General features: G+C 39.2%; 1 protein-coding gene across 14 annotated transcripts in view; it reads right to left on the reverse strand.

The window, feature by feature from the left end:
- Nucleotides 1–22,606, reverse strand: part of KIF13A (kinesin family member 13A) — a 222,749-nt gene that overhangs the window by 116,112 nt on the left and 84,031 nt on the right. For all 14 annotated transcript variants that reach the window (XM_064363016.1, XM_064363010.1, XM_064363004.1 and 11 more), the window contains exons 3-4: nt 19,290–19,302; nt 1,604–1,664 (exon numbers count right to left, since the gene is read on the reverse strand). In XM_064363016.1, coding sequence (XP_064219086.1) covers nt 1,604–1,664; nt 19,290–19,302 — 74 coding nt within the window. The remainder of the gene's footprint in view (nt 1–1,603; nt 1,665–19,289; nt 19,303–22,606) is intronic.

Consider the following 22,606-nt stretch of genomic DNA (forward strand, 5'->3'; position numbering starts at 1 on the left):
TACTTATTCACTTTTATAAATTATATTGCAGTAAGTTGCAGGAATGATATCTGGAAAGGCTGATTTACCCAGTCTGAGCAACTAAAGGAATTTTCCTAGCTCAAGATTGTTAACTCTTGAAAAAATTATGTTATCAAATAATTTCTCAACAAGTTTGTTTTATATGGCAAGGAAAAGGCTATCAATAAAAAATTAATTCTCTTTAAACCAGTCATGTGCTTTTACCTCCAAATCTTTTAAGACCAATATCCTCCCTTCATTTTTGTTTTTAACTAAATGAGAATGTCATTTAGCTGATGCTAAATAGAAAAAAGAGAACACACTCATTAAAATGAAGTATTTAGTTCAAGAGATCACGGTGACTAAAGTTAATAACAACATATCGTATTCCTAAATATTGCTTATGAAATAGATTTTAAGGGTCCTCACCACAAAAAAGGATAAGTTCATGAGGTAAGGCATGTGTTAATTAGCTCAATTTAGCCATTCCACAATATATACATATTTCAAAATATCACATTGTATATTATAAGTATATGCAACTTTTATTTGCCAGTTAGAAAAATAATTTTTTTTTTTGAGATGGAGTCTCACTCTGTCAACTAGTTTGAAGCACAGTGGTGGGACCTCAGCTCACTGCAACCTCTGCCTCCTGGGTGCAAGCCATTCCCCTGCTTCAGCCTCCCAAGTAGCTGGGATTAGAGGCACCCACCACCACACCTGGCTAAATTCGGTATATTTAGAGATGGGGTTTTGCCATGTTATCCTGGCTGGTCTTGAACTCCTGACCTCAAGTGATCTGCCCACCTTGGCCTCCCAAAGTGGTGGGATTACAGATGTGAGTCACCATGCCCAGCCAAAAAATAAATTTAAAAAAAGATGAAATATCTAAGAAAAAGGGGGCATAATCAGAAGCAAAAGAACCAAAGGCTTCCTCCACCAAACCAAATGCTTCCCTCTTGAACTAAAGCAATTGTGACTGACTCCTAGGAAAGTCTATGGTCATAAATAATAAAACAGTAGTCATTTGTGTTGGATGGAATGAAGATAAAATGCCACAAGGAGAGAGCCCTAGCAAAACGTGGGGCTGAGAGGCAGCACTTCCCTGAGGGGCACGTAGTATTCATTCATAGGACCACTGATAGCTGAGGACACTCAGGACCTGAGTGGGTTTTGGAAACCACAGCACCTGTGCTCTGCTTATATAAACAGAGCAGGGGATGCCCTGAAAATTAGTGATAAGGAAAGGCATGGCAAATTGAACCTTTTCTTCATGTGATCCTCACAACGGCTACCATTTATGGCTTGAGGTGGTTCTCCCATTATCTCAAATCCTTAGAACATCTTTGAAGACACCAATAACCCCCATTACAGGTCAATAACTTGAAGCTTAATAAAAATCTATCCAAAGATTTTCCAAGTAAGTGGCAGACCCAGATTCTGAAACCAAATCTTATTGACTTTAAAACCCATGTGGTAGAATTGGAAAGAACACGTGTGAATTACATAGGAAAAGCAAAACTCCAGAGGAATTAAAGAAAATAGACTCAATGGAAGAAGAGGCCAGAGGCCCAACTCTCAGGCTTAGAGAGAGAAAACTTACCAGCATATTTTGTAGTGTTAGATTCATCCATGGACCAAAAGCAATAATCAAAGGCAAATACCTGAATGAAAGAACAAAACATTAAACTTAAAGATTAGTTAACTTCTTATGAGTAAATCAGACTGAAAAAAAAAAAAATCACTGATGAAGATAAGAAGGATGGCCATGACTGTCTGTCTGAAAAAATCACTATAGGGTTGGTGCTTTTGTTAATTATAACATTTCTTTTTTTCTTTTCCTCTTTTTTGGTCACCCAGGCTGGAGTGCAGGTGAACTATCACAGCTCACTGCAGCCTCAAACTCCTAGGCTTAAGGGATCCTCCTCCTCAACCTCCTGGGCAGCAAGGACCACAGGTACACGCCACCATACCCAGCAATTTTTTAAAAACAGTTTGTTGCAGAGAGGAGTTCTTGTCCTATTGCTCAGGCTGGTCTCAAACTCCTGGCCTCAAGTGATCCTCTCTGTTCTGCCTCCCAGAGTGTGCTGGGATTACAGAGGTTGAGCCATTGCGCCTGGTCCTGTGAAATTTCTTTTAGACTAAATATATGGTTAGCTTTCTGTATTAGAGTAAGTTGTGTATGAAAATTACTATTTATCTATAATTCAAATAATCAGATATTTTAACCAGATATTTTTTTCCACAATGCATCTGATGAGAAACAAAAACAAAAACAAAACAACAACAAAAAACAATGACTCCTCTCGCAAATCCATGGTTTCAGCATCCACTGAGCCTTCTGGCTGGATCTCCCTCAGCTCCTCAAGTAGTACTCAACCTGCATATAAAGCAGTTCCTTCTCCTAGCTTTCCATGGTACCATTACTAGCATGCTGAAGCTGAAAACTCCCCACATGCCCATCCTGCACTCCTTTCCCCTTCAGTCTCAGCATGCAATCTGGGGGTGGGGGGAAATCTTACTGTATTTTTAATATACATTTCCTTGAAAAGATGTGAAGCAATTTTAAATGTTTAGCAAGTTCATATGTTTAGTAATTATCTGGCATGTCTTTTATATGTAAAAGTATCTCTTCACGTTTTTAATTTTTAAATATATTTTTTGAGTTGGAGTCTTGCTTTGTTGCCCAGGCTGGAGTGCAGTGGTGTGATCATGGTTTACTGCAACCTCCACCTCCTGGGCTCAAGTAATTCTCCTGCTTCAGCCTCCTGGGTAGCTGGGACTACAGGTGCTCACCACCATGCCTCGCTAATTTCATGGCTTATGTTTTTCCACAGTTACTTGGCTACAGGTGGTATTTGGTTACATGACTTAGTTCTTTAGTGGTGATTTGTGAGATTTTTGGTGCACCCATCACCCAAGCGGTATACACTGTACCCTATTTGTATTCTTTTATCTCTTGTCCCCTTCCCACTTTCCCCCAAATCCCCAAAGTCCACTGTGTCATTCTTAGGCCTTTCCATCCTCATAGCTTAGCTCCCACATATCAGTGAGAACATACAATGTTTGGTTTTCCATTCCTGAGTTACTTCACTTACAAAAATAGTCTTTAATCTCATACAGGTTGCTGCAAATGCCATTAATTCATTACAGCTGAGTAGTATTCCATCATGTGAATATACCACAGTTTCTTTATCCACTTGTTGACTGATGGGCATTTGGGTTGGTGCCACGATTTTGCAATTGTGAATTGTGCCACTATAAACATGCGTATGCAAGAATCTTTTTCGTATAATGACTTCGTTTCCTCTGGGTAGACACCCAGGAGTAAGACTGCTGGATCAAATGGTAGTTCTACTTTTAGTTCTTTAAGGAATCTCCACGCTATTTTCCATAGTGGTTGTACTAGTTTACATTCCCACCAGCAGTGTAGAAGTGTTCCCTGTTCACCGCATCCACACCAACATCTACTGGTATTGAATCATTAATTCACTCTTACTTTCTGTATAGGTATTGAATGCCTACCATATACCAGGAATGGCTGGTGTTTCTTGGTGCTTTCTCTGTAAGGACTCCCATCTAACTGCTGTTTTTCTTTTCTGTTTTTTTTAGTTGTTGTTGAGATGGAGTCTCACTCTGCCGCCTAGGCTGGAGTACAGTGGCGTGATCTCAGTGGCTCGCTGCAGCCTCCACCTCCTGGGTTCAAGTGATTCTCTTGCCTCAGCCTCCCAAGTAGCTGGGACTACAGGTGTGCACCACTATGCCCGGCTAATTTTCTTATTTTTAGTAGAGACAGGGTCTCACCATGTTGGCCAGGCTGGTCTCAAACTCTCAACCTCAAATGATCTGCCTGCCTCAACCTCACAAAGTACTGAGATTACAGGTGTGAGTCACTGTGCCTGGCATTAACTGATGTTTTTCATACCCATTACCACTACTCGTGTTCCAGCTGTTATTATCAAATATGTAGAGCAATGTTCCCCAAAGTGTGCTCTAAGGAACCATAGTTTCATGACACAGTCCATGAAAAAAGATTAAATCATGTTGGAAGTGGTGTACATTTTATCCTATTTGAGATTTTCAATGCAATTCTCAATATTAAAGGCTCTGAAAAGTGTGCTGGTAAAGAAAACTTTTTTTTCTGAGATGAAGTCTCACTCTTTTGCCTAGGCTGGAGTGCAGTGGTGCGATCTTGGTTCACTGCAACCTCCACCTCCCAGGTTCAAGCGATTCTCCTGTCAGCTTCCCAAGTAGCTGGGACTACAGGCTCAAGTCAACACATTCGGCTACTTTTGTGTGTGTGTGTATTTTTAGTACAGACAGGGTTTCACCATGTTAGCCAGGACAGTCTCAATCTCCTGACCTCGTGATCCATCCACCTTGGCCTTGCTGGGATTACAGGCGTGAGCCAACGCGCCTGGCCAAGAAACCTATTTAATTGTTTAATATTTTATTTTCCCAATTCATTTGGTGAGGAGACCCTTTTTGGAGTAACACCTATTAACATGCCTGGGAATTACTACTTCTCAGCATATCCCTTAGCAAACGCAGCCCAAGTGACTCAGTAGTTACCTTCTTGGGCTCATTGCTATTGCCTTTATCTCTTGCAGTCTAAATAGTAAATGACAATATCCTGTGGGCAGGATCCTTTAATGCGTAACCACTTTCAAGAGATCTGAAGCACTGAGCATACAGAAGCCATGCTCTTTGGACTGGCATTTGAGACTGGCCACAATAGGCCCTCCCAGCCTATTAACCCCAAATTCCTCATGCTCCAGCGGAAGTTGTCCTTACTTCAGAATTACTAAGTATAATTTCACCTTTGTCCTTGTTCTCTCCTTCATTTGCACCCTTCAAAATACTTCATACCCCTTAAGGCCCAGTTTGATATATTTTTCCTCCCAGAAGCATTCTTTGGTTAAATCCAAAGGAATTATCTTTCCTTTCCCTGAAACCTTACAACACTGTTTAGTCCTTTTTGATGGCTCTTATCTCAATTATTTTATTTTTCATTTATCATGTATATGATCTGTGTGTGTGAGAGAGACTGCCTGCCTGCCTTCCCTCCTTCCTTCCTTCCTTCCTTCCTGTCATTCCTTTTTGTCATTCCTTTAGAGACAGGGTCTCCCTCTGTTGCCCAGACTGGAGTGCACTGGCACTATCACAGCTCACTGGAGCCTCAGTTAGCTCAGTTGATCCTACCACCTCAGCCTCCTGAGTAGCTAGGACTACAGGCACATGACACTATGCCCTACTAATTTTTGTGCTTTATGTAGAGATGGAGCTTCGCCATGTTGCCCAGGCTGTATTGAACTCCTGGGTTCCCATCCACCTTGGCTTCCCAAAGTGCTGGGATTATAGGCATGAGCCACTGTGCCTGGCCTGTATATGTTTTATCTCCACTTGTAGACTAAATTCCCCGAAAGCAGGATCCATATCAAATTCATCTTTGGAGTCTGCAATGTTCATAGTAGTCATTTTATAATTACTTATTAAATGATTAATGACATTAAGATCTTGCAAGGATGCAGGCACTTTTTTATATTATAAGAGACTTATAAGTTGTATGCAATACTCTCTCTCTCGCCAAAAAAAAAAAAGGCTAAGTTATGTTCTGAATATTTTCAGCACTATATATACTTTATTTTAATGCTTTTTAAAACTGATTCAGGTATATATGATGTACTCAACTTACATCATCAACCCCAGATCCAAATTCAATTTTATGACTTAAACAAACATTCACTCTGGTCTTACAATAACCAAGTTTCGAATGAACAGTTATGAAACAATAGTTTCAACCAACAGAATGTGGAATATTTACTGCATTCAAGGGTTCTTCCAATGCCTCTAGAGACCAACCACACAGGCGTAACCCAGTTAATCTTTCTGCCTCTGGGCAGGACTGAACTTCAACACTTCTAAGAGATGAAGATCTATCTTGTTTTTAAACATTTCCAGAAAAGGAGATTCCACAAACTTCCTTTAATCGCATCTCATAATACTTAACTTTTATTCCCAGGACATTTTCCTTTTCTTTTGACCTAAGTCGACTCTCCTTACTTTAAACAGCCAATAGAGCTTATTTTTCTTTCTTTCTTTCTTTTCTTTTTGAAGTATCTTTACTGCTCTCCTTCTTATATTCCAGGCACTGTGCCCAAGCCTGATGCATGGTGAATTTCAGCGACATGCAACATCCTAAATATTAAGAAAAAATAATCCCTCCACCAAGAACTTTTGCCTTTCAATCTCATTCTGTGCTCCTTTCAATAACTTCTGGTTCTGGTTTCTGCACTAAAAATAATTTGCAGTCATTATTTATTGAGCATGACCTACAAACCAGCCCTAGTAGTAGTCACCTAATTCATTAATTCGCTTATCCATTCACAAATATTTATTGAGTACCGATTGTGTGCTAAGCACCAGAATTATAGCAGTGAATAAACACGCAAAGACCCCTGGAGCTCATGAGTATCCTATTACTTGCATTATCTGTCGTAATATTTATATTAATCATGTCCCTCCTGAAGCTCCCAGTGGGGTGAAGGGAGAGAAGCAATATGCAAGCAAACAATAAATGCATGTGGCGCCAGGAGGTAATCAGTGACACAAAAATGTAACAGCATGAAGGCGCTGGAGAGAACTTGAGCAGGTCCTATGAAAGCTGGTGGGAAAGCATGACAGTCAGAGGGAATAGCAGGTGCAAAGGCACTGGGGCAGAAGGCGCCTGTGTGTATGTGTTCAAGGACTGTGTTTTGAACACAGTTAATGTTATATATAATGGAATAATCATCTATTCACTTCTTCAGTTATTGTTATATGTAGTGGAATAATCATCTATTTTCTACACGTTAATTTTTCATGCCTATCTCTAAGTTTTGTTTTAAATAATTTTTTTTTTTCCTTTATTGAGACAGGGTCTTGTTGAGTTGCTCAAGCTGGTCTCGAACTGATGGGTTCAAGTGATCCTCCTGCCTTGGCTTCCCAAAGTGTGGTATTACAGGCATGAGCCACTGCATCTAGCCTCAAACTTAACAGTTTGCTATACTTCAAATAAGGTTAGAAAGCTAAAGATTTATATTCATAGTAATGCTACTTGAAATAAAATGAAATCTACCCCAAATTTTGAAGGTCTACCTGTCAGTAGGAATTATTCCAAGTTCTGCAAAAATTTCTAACAGTCAAAGAGTGAATCACTTACAGTTGTTTTTGCTAATAAAAGGACACCTGAGACAATTTTCATTTTAAGCATTTGCCCCCTAGAATTCAGACAAATATTAAAACCCTGCAGAGGAAAAAAGAGTTCTGACAGTACTGATAGGTACAACTGTTCTTTGCTTGCCAAATAGCACCACCCTTTGAACTGCATTATGTCTTGAATTTCAAAATCTTTGATCACAGGCATTTTAGAATCATGATCCCTCAAACCAGTCATGGAGCACAGGTTGTTATTTTACTTAACATTTACTAGGAAGAAAGCTGAAGTCCAGAAATCTGAATGATTTCCCTAAAACTCAAAGCAAGTGAATAGAAAAATTCTTGTTATATTTTCCTCTCAACTAGGAGTGATCTCCCAATCCCCTTTCCCTCCTATGAAATTTTACAGCAGTTTGAGCTCCCATGACACTGATTCACATATGATCCTATTTTATGCCTTGGTTCTTCTGTGTGGGTCTTACTTCCAACTCTAAACGATGAGCTCTATGGCAGCAGGGACTGTTTTCCATGCACTCCATAGTGCCTGTTTCAGTATCTCATACAGGGCAGCCACTGTACGTAATATTTTTTCAATTAATAAACATATTACCAGGGGAAGGAGTTGGAACGCAGACAAAAGCATGGAGTAGATGTAGGAACTAATACGAATAAGCAGAGGTTCAAGCTGCAGGATATATTTTTAGATGTTTCATTACTTTCACATGCATGGTTTGGGGGAACTTGGATCCTTCAATGGTCAAATACAGGTTCGGTCACTAGATGAGCACTAGGGTCCCCTTCAGCATCATTATTCTATGGTTCAGGTGGATAACAAGCAAGGTCATATCATGCATAATTTGTAGGCTGCACAGAAATTAGAACATTTATATGTTTGACTGTCACTAAAAAAATTATGACTGTTACTAGGCAATTTTAAAGATGTTTAAAATAATTCCTTTGTCATGTCCTTGACATTTTCCTTCCAATCTCTTGTTAGTTCCATAAACTCTTTACGAATGATTATCTTTCCTTTCATGCCAAAATGTAATTATAATTGAATAACACAAGGTTTGTTACAAAAGGAGACATGGTTTTCTTAGGTCTTACAGTAGTTTTGATTTTCCAATATGAAATACATTGACATTTCGAAAGGGAGAAAACCAATTTCTCTATTTTGGTTTTTTTCTAACTTTTCAAAAAGTTTATTTTAGAGAGAGGGTCTTGCTCTGTCACCTAGGCTGGAATGCACTGGCATGGTCACAGCTTACTGCGGCCTCAATCTCCCAAGAGTAGCTGGGACTACAGGTGCATGCTACCATGCCCAGCTAATTTTTATTTTTTGTACAGATAGGGGGTTGCTATGTCGCCCAAGCTGGTCTTGAATTCCTGGCCTCTAGTGATCTTCCTGCCTCAGCTTCCCAAAGTGCTGGGACACAGTTATGAACCACCATGCCTGGCCAGAAACTGATGACTATGGAGAAAAAGTCTTATTTTTTTCAAACCCATCATATTATACTAGTAAAATTTTATTTAAGACTTCTAATCATTTCATTAGAACTCCTAACTGCTTATTTCTTCTATTCATTATGAAGTCACCAGGTCACCAGTATTTTAGCTGGAGTGTAAAAGACAGAGAACTTTGTGTTTCTTTTTTTTTTTTTTTAAAAAGAAAAGGTCTTGCTCTGTTGTCCAGGCCAAAGTGCAGTAGGGCAATCATAGCTCCCTGTAACCTCAAACTCCTGGGATCAAGCAGCCTCCCAAGGAGCTACAACTACTGGCACATGTCACCACATTTGTCTAATTATTTTTGTTGCTGTTGTTGCAAAGATGGGATCTCGCAACGTTGCCCAAGTTAGTACCAACTCCTGACCCCAAGCAATTCTCCCACCTCAGCCTCCCAAAGTGCTGAGCCACAGTGCCTGGCCTAGCAGACTTCTTAATGCATATAGCTGAGCAAAACAATAAAATGCAACCCAAGTATAAATTTCTTATTTTATCAATAATAATCAACATTGTGAGAACATTTTTGGTAAAGGCATTTATACCTTTTCAACTAAAAAAAACAGCCAAAAGCATGGATATTTCCTAGTGATTTTTAAAATCTAAAAGCCACTGCCTTCACTGTTTTCAACAAAATTTGACTCCACCTTCTCAGAATCCCACTCCTTCCTCTTAGTTTGCCCCTTAGAAAACTCAAACCAGCATTTAATTCCCTGCAGCTTGCAGTACATCTGCTCCACCTTTATCAGTCTCTTAAAAATGTTAGCTTTGCATTTTTGTGAAACCACTGAACATCTAATAAAGTTACTAAAGCTGTTTTTAATAAGGCAAATGTGTTGAATGATATATATTCTGAGGCAATGAAGTTCCAGGACTTATGAATAGGATATAGCACAGTCAAACTCCACTCTTATCTAAAAGTCATCTCTGATGGCATTTCAGCAAAATTCAATTTACAGTTAAAAAAATTCAGTTTACAGTGGCTCACATCTGTATTCCCAGCACTTTGGGAGGCGGGCAGATTACCTGAGGTCAGGAGTTTGAGACCAGCCTGGCCAACATGGTGAAACCCTGTCTCTACTAAAAATACAAAAATTAGCCAGATGTAGTGGTGGGTACCTGTTATCCCAGCTACTTGGGAGGCTGAGGCATGAAAAATGCTTGAACTTGGGAGACAGAGGTTGTAGTGAGCCAAGATTGTGTCACTGCACTCCAGCCTGGGCAACAGAGCAAGACTCTGTCTCAACAAACAAACAAACAAACAAAAAAACAAAAAAGAAGAGATCTTCTATGTTCCTTGGAGAACCAGAAGGCATCCATGTTTTAAGATATGTAATCTGTAATCATTTTTCTGATCCATAAAAACCAGATGTGCAGGTGCTTTCAACTGCATTAGCTCTGTATCCTTTCATTTGTCCTTTCAAGTTGTATGCTTTCACTAATGCTCTCCAACTGCAAAATGGTCAATTCAGAAAGCAATAAACTAATGCCCACTTGTCACCTTTTTCACTTTTAGGTGCTGTAGGGAACTCAGATATGTACTAGGCATGTTTGTGTCCTCTTGCTTACAATCTAGTTAGAAAGGCAAAACATAAAGCAAGCATTCTTTTTTTCTAACAAGTACATTTTTTTCCTAAAATCATTTTAATACCTCTCAGAAACCCTCCTCAGACACAAAGTGATTAATCTAATATTTTTTATGTCAAGATAATTTAAATTTTTGTAAAGAAGTATTTCTGGACATACAGATCTGATTTTTGCAAAGTGAGCCAAAACCTACCTTCTTTTAATTTCTGTTTCCTTTTAATGTCATCTCAAATGTCACTCCCTTATGATTTTTTTTTTTTTTTTCTAGATGGAGCCTTGCTCTGCCGCCCAGGCTGGAGTGCAGTGGCATGATCTCAGCTCAATTCAAACTCCACCTCCCAGGTTCAAGTGATTCCCTTGCCTCAGCCTCCTGATCAGCTGGGACTACAGGTGCCCACCACCACGCCCAGCTAATTTTGTATTTTTAGTAGAGACGGCGTTTCATCATGTTGGCCATGCTGGTCTTGAACTTCTGACCCCAAGTGATACGCCCGCCTAGGCCTCCCAAAGTGCTGGGATTACAGGCGTGGGCCACCACACCTGGCCTACTTATAAAACTTTTAAGGATACTATTTCTCATTATTCTGAATTTCCATATCTGTCTAATCAGATTCTGTATATGTGTATATATATGTATACATCTGTTTATATAGGATTCCCTTTGTTCTGCTACAATATTAATTCTTAGAGGACAAAGCCTTGGTTTCCCTAATCTTTTCATTTCCAAACAAAAATGCCGAGAATTTACATTTTAAAGCAACTTTTGCTGGGCATGGTGGCTCATGCCTACAACCCCACTGCTTTGGGAGGCTGAGGGTGAAAGATCGCTTGAAGCCAAGAGTTCAAGACCAGCCTGGGCAACATAGTCTTTACAGAAAATAACATTAGCCAGGAGTAGTGGCATGTGCCTGTAGTCCCAGATACTCAGGAGGCTGAAGCAAGAGGATTGCTTGAGCCCAGGTTTAAGACTGCAGTGAGCTGTGATCATGCCATTGTACTCCAGCCTGGATAACAGAGCAAGACTGTCTCTAAACAATAAAATAAAAATAATTCTTAAAAAATCATGCAACTTCCTGGTGAATTACCTTTTAGTTAAACAATCATGCAAATCTTTGTTTTCACATGTGATGGCTGCTTAAAATAGCACAGACCAGTCAGTGTAAACCCAAGATAGCAGCACCCCAACGATACTTTTCCAAAGCCTCCATTTTTACTTCAACTGTCACAGTAACAGACTGGTGTCACTCTACAGGTATCATTTTTTGTCTGGATTCCCGCTCCTTTCCCAAAAAGATATAAGCAAAGCCCCTATTCATCTGTATATTAAGTCAATGGTAAGCCACTTCTCAGCTCTGAGAGATTCCACCTGTGACCAAGAAATCTTTCAGGTATGTTGAACACAGTGAGATGTCTAGGGAAAAGAAAAAGGAAGGGGAGAGCCAGGTGCAGTGGTATGCACCTGTAGTCCCAGCTGCTTGGGAGGCTGAGGTGGAAGGATCACTTGACCCAAGAGTTCAAGGCTGCAATAAGCCATAATTACACCCGTGAATAGCCTCTGCACTCCGGCCTGGGCAACCTAGTGAGAACCCACTGCTAAAAGGAAATAATTAATAATAATAATAATAGTAATAATAACAAAAAAAGAGAAGGGAATGTAGAACTATAAGGGAATTCCTCCTTCCTGTAATTCTCTTCCTTTCCTCATCTTGCCTCCCTGCCCAGTGAACTACAACGCACACTACTCAAGACCTGCTCAAATGTCACCTCCTCCAATGTTTTCTCAACTTCCTCCCTATAATTATTCCCTCCTCTGTGCTGTCTTAGCCAACAGCTCTCCCTCTCTAACACACGCTCATCTACTTAAGCAATTGCACATTTTACATTAAATTAGGGTTGGGGGAACATAAGTGGAATACAGGTAACACTTGGCACATAGTGTAACTCAGTCTGTGGCAGCTACTGTTACCAATATTATCATTATCTACTGATGGACTTCTCTCTCCCATTAGTAGCACAGCTATCACTATATTGTTATGTACCAGGCAACAACCTAAATACTTTATATTCTCACCAAGCTGGGAGGTTTTCTGAGCCAGGGACTGTGCTAACTCATTTCTTTATTCCCTCTAGGTACAGGATAGTGTAGCTAGGTACTCTTATTTGCTGAATTAAATAGAGAGAGAAGTGAAAAGGCAAAAAAGGCCATGTGTGTGGGAGTTGGTACAGACTGTTTGGTTCTGTGTCAAAAATGTCAATGCGAAACACACTACTTCCTAGCGCTCAAATCTAAAATCAAAAGGGCTTCCCTTGGGGAAAAAAGTCTGCTCTATGTGGACTTGCTTTGCTTTGTATGAAGGAGTGTCCTCTCCTCTATACTGCCTTCTTCCTCTCTTTGTACAATTAATTCGCTGTTCACATCTGCAGACCCAGCTGCCATTAACAGCCTGTTCTGCCACTATCTACTCTGAAAATTGAGCCCCAGATCTTTCTGAAAAGCCTCATTTCTCCAGTTTTAGGAACATTAGCTTGTCAATGTCCTGTTTTGTGGTTACTTTTCAATTTTGTCAATTTGAAAGGCTATAATTAATATGAAAGTGACACATCAAATTTGTTCACATTTCACCACACCATGTTATGAGCACTAAGCTATACCAATACCAAATAAAGTTCTAGATTTCATTTCATGTTGAAATTTTTCTTTTAATGCCAAATTTCAACACTTTTCTCTTTTTCCTCTCTTTTTCCTAATATCTAAGATGTGAAGATTCATTAAAAAAAGGGGGAAGAGTTAAACTTCATTCATCTCAGAGAAACTGGACTGAAATTGAAAGGAAAATGCAGCACCGAGAGCCTGTGCAATCACAGGACTGCCTTCACTACTGCTTTTCCAAAAGCAGCTCTGCCAGCAGAAACTCCAGCCTGTATCTGAACACATCTCCTAAGGAATGCTAGAGTCATCACCGTTATTACTGGTGAGTTTTATTGACAGGTCTACCTTCCCATTTAAACATCTGTCAAGTAACAGTTGTCTTTTGGCAATGTAATTAATCATTTCCTTTACATATGCCCATATATACATACTAAATAATGTCTTGTATTACACAGTCAACACTGACTGTGAAGATGTAAAAGCCTCTTAAAGATTCAAAGCCAAAAGCATTTGCTGCACATCTACAGGGTACTGTCCCTGATCTCAGGGAATTCACAGTCTGTTCTAGGAAGCGACTGTCTGTGGAAAATACTACTCCACATTGCAGTTCAAATTTCTGTGGATGCATGGAGAAGGTATCTCTACAAAGAGCTAATTCATGCTTTCATTCATTTAATGAACAAATTTGAAAACAGGAAATCATCCTCTCAAAACCCAGACCAATATTATAACAGCACAGAGCTTCCATTTAACACTGTACACATATAAACTAGTGGTGCATAAGCAATGAAGCACTAACTCAATTCCAACTCTTTCAAATGCTCTACTCATTTCATGTTTAATCCTTTATCATTCATTTTCAAAATTCACATCGCTGGTTGCTGAGGGGTGGGAGTGGGAGCGTCACAAATGCAGAATCTGTGGTATTTCCAGTTCTTTAACATCCTGATCATTTCTCAAAAAACCCAGCCACCCAAATAACTTCTCCAACAGCACATTCAAAGGTGTTGTGGATATTTTCAAACACAGAATATTTCTTGTTCAATAAAAATAATCCAAAAGATAGGTTGCAAATGTCTAAGCATCTGCTATCAGATCCTATCTGCTATCTCTGATAAATGACTATTGTTACTCACAAAAAAAAAAAAAAAAAAAAAAAAAAAAAACAGAAAAAAAATAAAACATAGATTAAATCTAAGTCACGCTAACATCACCTACCATGAGCAATCTCTGGGTCTGGCTCAGAACTTCCAGACCAAGACCTCATTTCGTGTGCCTATCTCTCCAGTCCCCTCTGCCTCAATGCACCATGCCAGATGTATCCAGCCACAGAGAGAAGAACACTGGGCTGACTCCACAGCCCCAGGTCATCAAAGCTAAAGGACCTGAGGCAGCCCAGGGGTTGCAAACATTCACTCTCAGTTAAGTCATGCTGGAAAAGACTGATAAAGAGTTCCCTCTTCTGGGGCTTACTCAGGCCAAGTGGAATCCAAGAGACTCCCTGGTCCAGAAGGCTTTCACTGTTCTGGACAGGGAGATTGATCAGCAACAAGAAACAAGGGACATAGATATCTTTTCTTCTTGGGGGCCATATTCCACGTGACCTGGTACTCCGCTGGTGGCACTGTAGACTAAAGGCACAGAGTTACAGTGAGAACATCTGGTTCTGAACAAAGCTGGGCAGAAGGAAAGGGGAGAGGAGTAGAACCTGCAGAAATTTCAAGATAGAAAAACACAGCACTTTGCTTGAACCCGGGAGGTGGAGGTTACACAATGGCCGAGATCATGCCATTGCACTCCACCCTAAGCAACGAGAGTGAAACTCTGTCTCAAAACAACAAAAACAACAACCATAACCACAATCACAGCACTATGTTTCTGAGGATGTTTTTGTTGTTAAAAAGAGAAAAAAAAAAAGGCCTTGAGAAATTTTTAGAAATGTGATTTATAATGAAAGTGTGGTATATTGTATTACTGTTCCAAATGACTCCCGGCCCTCCTGGTAAGGAAATTACACATCCCTGCCTATCGCCACATCACATGAAACGCCTGTAGTAGGAAGGAATATAATTTCTGACCTTACTGACATCAGGCTTGGCTGTGTGACTTGCTTTGGCCAATTAAGTGTGAACAAAGTGACATATACCAGTCTGGGCAACAGCTTTAAGAAGGCACTGCATGGTTCTTTCTTTTGTTCTACTCTGCCACAGTATTAGCAAGTCCCAGATAGTGGTTGTTCCTTCAATCTTGAAGTCATACGGTACAGGGCCACAGGAAACCTCGCTGACATGTAACATCAGAGAGGTATTTTTGTTGTTTCTAGCCATTGAACATTTAAGGTTGTTACTGCTGCATCACGGAGCATAAGCAGACTCACACACAAAGCAGTTCCTTTAAGATGAACCTAGATTATTATCCACCCTACAATCTATACTCATCATTATCTTCCATCCGGTAGTCATATGAATTTCTTGCAAGTACAGTTCTGATCACGTAGTTTTTCTATACAAAGATCCTAAATGATCTTCACAGCCTACCAGATTAAGTTCAGACTCCCAACCTCTGTAAACTACATACTCTCCCAGTTTTTTAAAACACAATCTTCCTTTCATGTACTCTATACTCTAACCAGGATGTGCAACTTATTTCCTAATATATCAATTACTTTGTTTGTCTTCCTTTACACTTTACGTACATCTTTTTTTTTTTTTTTTTTTTTGAGATGGAGTCTCGCTCTTGTTGCCCAGGCTGGAGTGTGGTGGCAGGATCTAGGTTCACTGCAATCTCTGTCTCCCAGGTTCAAGCGATTCTCCTGCCTCAGCCTCCCAAGTAGCTGGGATTACAGGCACCCACCACCACGCCTGGCTAACTTTTTTTTGTATTTTTAGTAGAGATGGGGTTTCACCATGTTGGCCATGCTGGTCTCGAACTCCTGACCTCAGGTGATCCATCCACCTCAGCCTCCCAAGTTGCTGGGATTACAGGTGTGAGCTATTGGGCCCAGCCCCTACATCTTGATTCTTACCCTAATTTCTGCCCTTTGAAAACCTATCCATACCTGCAGGCCTCCTGAAGCTCCATGTTTAGCTATGAAGCCTTCTTCCTCTGAAGACACAAGACACAAAGTACTGAAGGAGTGAATGATGATGTTACCATAATCTATTTTCCATTACTTAGATTATAGTATATCTAATCTTCCTCATCCCGTTATGAATTCTAGAAAACAAGAACTACTAGTTTAATCACTCTTAAGCCCCACAAACTCCTCGTACAATACCCTTCACAGAAAGTTTTCATTTAACGTTTGCCGAATTAATACATTCTGAATGGATAAGTAAAAATAATTCCTAGGAAAAGTGCATAGCAAAAACGTTATGCTGTCACTGAGTTCACGCAGCTGCAACACTCTTGGACTCAGATATAAAAGCAAAAGTGTAAAAGATCAAGGTAGGTCTGCTGCATTTGACTGGGTAATGAAATAGGCAGAAGTCTTCAGAAGCATACTGAAAGGTGTTCAGTACTAAGCTGTGTGTTTGATCTAAAACAGAGCTGTCCAATAGGAATACAATGCTAGCCACATAAATAATTTAAAATGTTTTATACCGACACTGAAAAGTAAAAAGAAGCCCTCATGCCTGTAATCCCAGGACTTTAGGAGGCCAAAGCAGGCAGATCACTTAAGACCAGGAGTTTGAGAACAGCTTGGCCAATATTGTGAAACTCTGACTCTACCAAAAAATACAAAAATTTAGCTGTGCATGGTGGCACATGTCTGTAGTCCCAGCTACTTTGGAGGCTGAGGTGGGAGAATTGCTTGAACCCAAGAGGCGGAGGTTGCAGTGAGCTGAGATTGTGCCTAGGTGACAGAGTAAGACCCAGTCTCAAAAAAAAAAAAAAGTAAAAAGAGATGAAATAATTTAACAATATATTTAACCCAATATATAAACAATCTCACATTCTTTTTCTTTCTTGTACCAAGCCTTCTAAATCTAGCTATATTTTGCACTTACAATACATCTCAAGGAACACCGGCCACATAGCATATGCTCATAAACCACTTGTGGCTAAATGGCCACTGTATAGAACATGCAGGTCTAGAACTCACCTCACAGAACTTTCATCCTGTGAATTTCACAAATATTTTGCTTCTTGTGGTCTTTAATACAATTAATTTTATATTATATTGTGCACATATCAATTATCCCTTGGTATATGTGGGGACCCCCATGTATACCAAAATCCACACAGACTCTAGTCCTACTCTGTTCGTTCCCTGGAACCTACCGATATGAAAAGCTGGTCCTCTGTATACACAGGTTTCACATCCCGAGAATACTCTATTTTTGATCTGCATTTGGTTGAAAAAAATCTGTGCACAAGTGGACCTGGGCAGTTCAAACCTGTGTTGTTCAGGGGTCAACTCTATTCCCCTCCTCCACCCCCATTAGACTGCTAGGACTAGGTCTGACTCATGCAGCAGCTATCCACTGCGCAGAATAATTATTTGTTAAATGGAATCAACCAGGCTTCTCTGATGCTTTTGCTGATTACTTATGCCCAAATCTCATCGTTTTAAATAAAATTTTATTCTTACATAATCATCATTAAAAGTACCTTTCCCTTTCCCATTTTCTTTCAACATTTACATAGTTTCTATGAGGAAAGGCCTGTGTCTACTTAGTATCCGTCTTTATTTGATTCTATTGTGTCATTTATTCGATTTCAAGATGATTTTTATGCTTTCCAGATGTGCCTTACGGCAGGCATATATGCACTGTTTCTTTTAACATCATGATTCGGCTTTAATTTTATTTTGAAAATTTCATGACACGTCTTAGGAACAACCAACAGGATATCCAGCAAATATGTAACCACTAGGCTATACATAATCACTAGAAAGTGACAAGAATATTCCTGTGTACTAAGAAATAGTGATTTTAAAAAATGTTTTTGTGTCTCTTTTTCATTTCAGTGCTTTTCCTCCAATAAGTAGGCATATGTGGAGCTGCACACTATTTCACTGATATTTTTCTGTGGGGAAATATTTAAATATACTATAAGACTGTCTGTTCTGAAACTTTGGAGAACCAACAGGAAAAGGGAAATAAAAGCTAGATAAAGAGCACTCATATGTTCCAGCAGAGACCAATTTTAGGGATTATATCTACATTGACAATTGCTCATGAAGAATCTCCTGATTCCCTAGATTTGGCCAGAATGCCACTGCCAATACTCTTCTAATATTATGTATTTCCTCTTTATTAATAATCTCATATTACTTGTTCAACACATGCCTTCCTTGCTAAAGTTGAACTCTTAGTGCCAAGGACAATGTCTTCAATCAGCATAAAGCATGAAGCAACATTTTAGTGGGTTTCTATAATCCACAAGCTAAGATGGATTGTTCTTCATAACCCCGGGGGAAAGTAAGCTTTGTCTTTTCTGGATTCCATACTGTCACCCAACTTGTCTTAGCTTCCGACCATACAGTTTGTGTAGGGAAAGCCTGTTCTAATCCTTTCTCAAGAACCACAACCATCAGTATCACTGGCCAGAAGCTGGTCAAATTTCTCATTCCTTTTGGTGCTAAGTGTCCTTCTGATACTCAACAAAATGCTCACCGGTAATAAAATCAATCTTCAGTTATTCGGGGGATGGTCATTCAGATTCCTTACTTCTGACATTCCCCCACTTCCCTCTTCTAACTATTCTTTAACTTCTGGGCTTCTCACTGGTAAAGATGCCATCAAAGTTTGGCTAGCAGGTGGGATAAAAACTAACTAGAGGCCCTTGTGATGGGCTAGGAACTTCAATGAGGCATATAAAGTTGGTAGAATGTTGAATCTCTATTTAAAAGTGTGAAGAACTTTTCCAGTGATAAAAACTACTCTTAGTGGGGCACAGAAAAAGACTGTTTGTCCAATCAGTAAACACAGTTACCAACTGCTATCCTATGATGTTATCATGTTTGTTCCTCTACTTTCTAGAGTGTTGATACCGTGCAGTTCCAGCTCTTCCATTCACTCGATCTGTGAGTTAGCCCATGTTGTTTCATTTCTCTGAGTCTCATTTCATCATCAAAAAAATAGAAACAATAACGTGACAGGTTTGCTTTGAAGATTACAGCATTCATTACGGAATGAAATAACGTGTGAAAGTGCTTTGTCAACATAGAGTGACACTCTAATTTTATGTTAATACTGATATTAATTGTTCATGATATGAGTTTTAAATTAGGATGCTGTTTTTAGTTCTCAATGAGACAGATGTTCTACATGGGTTACAGTGATGAGTTAAATCCTGGATTTCTGCACACTAAGCCAGTATGCATGTCAAATTTCATATTAGTGCTTACCTTGGGAGGTTTCCTTAATGATGGAAAAAAAATTCAGCAGCAGGGATACAAAGAGTTGTCAACACAGCAGCCACATCAGAGGGAAACAATGAAAGAGAAAAAAACATAAGGTAAATTCAGCACGTTGATAACATGATCTGAAAGATATTCTTCTTCATGAAGATCAGAAGCCAAATTCAAACACATTACTGACTGAAGTGATCGACTCAATATTTGCTCAAAAACATGGCATGGGCATAATGAATTTCTCTCTTGGTTGCATAGAATGGATTCAGTCATTCAGATATTTTTAATGATTTTTTAAAAATGCCAATGGAAAAGCATCACGATAAAGAAAGATGCCACAATCCTTACTGCATATGATCAAATATTTTTACATCAATTTTTATACTTAAATTCTTAAATTTTTGTTAAAATATATGCATATTTTCCTTTGATAAATACATATATTCTAATATATGTGGGAGTTTTTCTCATTTAAAAACCATGGTTTTAAATAACTCATATATTTTAACACTGAATAGACATTTAAAAGCAAGTTTCCATTTTCTCCCCACCATCAACCACACATGCACTTGTTAAAAGGTTTGTTTTTACACGTTAGTACTTCAGAAATAACTGAAATTGCACCTGGAAAAAAAACTCTGAAAAGGAAATAGTTTTCTTTCCTTTTTTTCTCCAGAGATGGAGTCTCACTCTGTTGTCCTGGATGGAGTGCAGTGGTGCGATCATGGCTCACTGCAACCTTGAACTCCTGGGCTCAACTGATCCTCCTACCTCTGCCTCCCGAATAATTTGGACTACAGGTGTGTGCCACCACACCTGGGTAATTTTTTACTTTCTTAAGAGACATAATATTAAGAGTTTCTCACTATGTTGACCCAGGATGGTCTCAAACTCCTGACCTCAGGCAATCCCCTCACCTCAGCATCCCAAAGTGCTGGGATTACAGCTGTGAACCACTGCGTTTGGCTAGGAAACAGTTTTCAAGGCAATAAAATTAGGTTGACTTGCTTTGTGAATACTTTCCTCATGTACAAAATTAAGGAGCTCAATTATGATTTCTAAGGTATGCAATCCTATGACAATTCTTGGCCTTACTGATAGTTATTCTTGATCAACCTCTGATATCCTCAATTCATAAACTATAAAATTACTGTGAAAAAGAAATGGGGGCATTTACCGCATGGCTTTAATCCTTCTTCATAGGAAACAGAATCATGGGGGTAAGAAAATAGATTTTCCAGGGCAGAGGGCATGGAAAGGTACAGGCAAAAACAGCAGGATGCCTTTTCTCCATCACTGGGTGTGACACTCCTTACAGAGTTCTGAGAGACTAGAACACAACCGAGAGCTCAGTAGCAGGGAAAAGAATGTCCAATCGCATGCATGCATAATTCTACACTTTTGAGTGCAGGGAAGAAAAATCATATCATTCCTATAATGATGAAGTTGAAACATCATTTTCTTGAAATTCCACAAATTAGCTGAAAGGAAATGTGCCCTTATGTTGTTCTGTCAGATAGGCATAATGGGAATGTGATTTTTGTCTTCAGGTTTTAGAGGGGAACTAGAATAACTGGTATCTCTGGCTGCCATCAGGCAAGTCTCAACATATTTGTATATCTACCCTTTAAAAAAGAAAAACATTTATAGAGGCTATAAATAAAAATGCACAAGTGTTTTTAATTCTAAGCAAGTCATGGATTTCCATTCTGTACAAAAAACGAGATTTCTGCCATGAAAATTTCCTTAAGTGGAACACTATTCAGGAAGGCCTCAGTTCTAAGTAGGTAGAACAATAATAAAACTTATGAACCACATTTTTGACTAAGCCTTCTCATTTTGCTTGCTTTATTCTTTAAAAGCCATGTAAATCACTGTTTTATTTAACAAAGCAAAGAAAAGTCACTTGGGTTACAATAAGGCCATTATATGAAACAGCACGAACCAAAAGCAATTAAATATAGGTTTTTCATTTATGCTACAATAAACCCAGTAACCCAACAGGGCTGGGACAGACTAGGGGAACCCCAGTAAGCTCTCTGAAATTCTCAGATGCACCCTTTACATCACAGCCACAGCACAATAATCACCACCAGCGGCCATGAACCAGTGCTGGCTGCTAGCCTGCAGTACATTCACCTTCTTAGCTGTCAACAACAACATTATCCTTTCTTCATTGACATTCCAAGAAGATTTTCTTCATTCTCCTTAGAAAACCAATCCTATTTCAGCATTTTAAGCACTTTAAAAGTCTATCTTTCTCATTTAGAAGATAGCCCACTACATGGGAATACCAATATAATTCTGCTACCTTCTTTTGTGTTTCTGAGTCAAGATTGCTTATTAAGAATAAATGGAGACTGGGCAAAAAAGGGAAGCCACAAAGCTCATCTGTTGCTACCCAAACTTACTCATCATTCGGTTTAGAACAAGGATCCTTGCTGCAGAAGGAAAAGTAAATCCTGTAGTGCATTACAACTGTACTTTTGATAAACCTTTCTTGAGGTGTGAATGAGGTGATGGGCTGCTCACTCATCCTAATTCAGACTCAAGGTTACTGCCCCAAACTCCAGGGACTATATGTCATTCTTTGGTAGTTGTGAAGAAAAATGTTTCCAGTATCAGTAATACTGACACTATAATCAAATATAGTATGCTACCCTTGCTATCCTTTGGTAGGGGGGCAGGGAACTCATTTGATATTACAATGTAAAAATAAAAGATTTCATATACATATGAAATCTTATCTTTATCTTCATCCTTTTCATATATATAAACAATTAAAGTAAATTTAACAGGCTGAGATGGCTTCAAGGTCCTGGGTTTCTACATAAACAAAACTAAACTTAAACTCGGCCAATCACCAGCAGCCAACTGAGCATTAGTTATATAATCAAGAATTTTCCCCTGGGACAGTACAAATAACACAACTGCTCAAACTTTAACCCATCAAATAATTTATTTGCTTTCCTTCTGAGTTTACCCTACAAAAGCTTTCCCTTCATGCTCCTTCAGTGGAGACCTAAACTCCTTCCAGTTTGGAGCTGCCCAATTCATGAATCACTATTTGCACAAATAAATTTTTTCGAATTTTTATGTGCCAAGTTCATTTTTTAACAATATGAAGAAAATGAAATGAGAATGAATAATATAAACATCTATCAGATTCAACATAAACCATACTAAACACATATTTAAAAAATTTGGGCTGGGCATGATGCCATGTGCCTGTAGTGATGGCACTTCCTAGTGCCAGCTACTAGGAAGGCTGAGGCATGAGAATCACTTGAACCTAGGAGGCAGAGATTGCA

This window comes from Aotus nancymaae, unplaced genomic scaffold (genome assembly GCF_030222135.1).
Source record: "Aotus nancymaae isolate 86718 unplaced genomic scaffold, 86718_ANA_hifiasm-v0.15.2.pri h1tg000051l, whole genome shotgun sequence".
Taxonomy (NCBI): Eukaryota; Metazoa; Chordata; class Mammalia; order Primates; family Aotidae; genus Aotus; species Aotus nancymaae.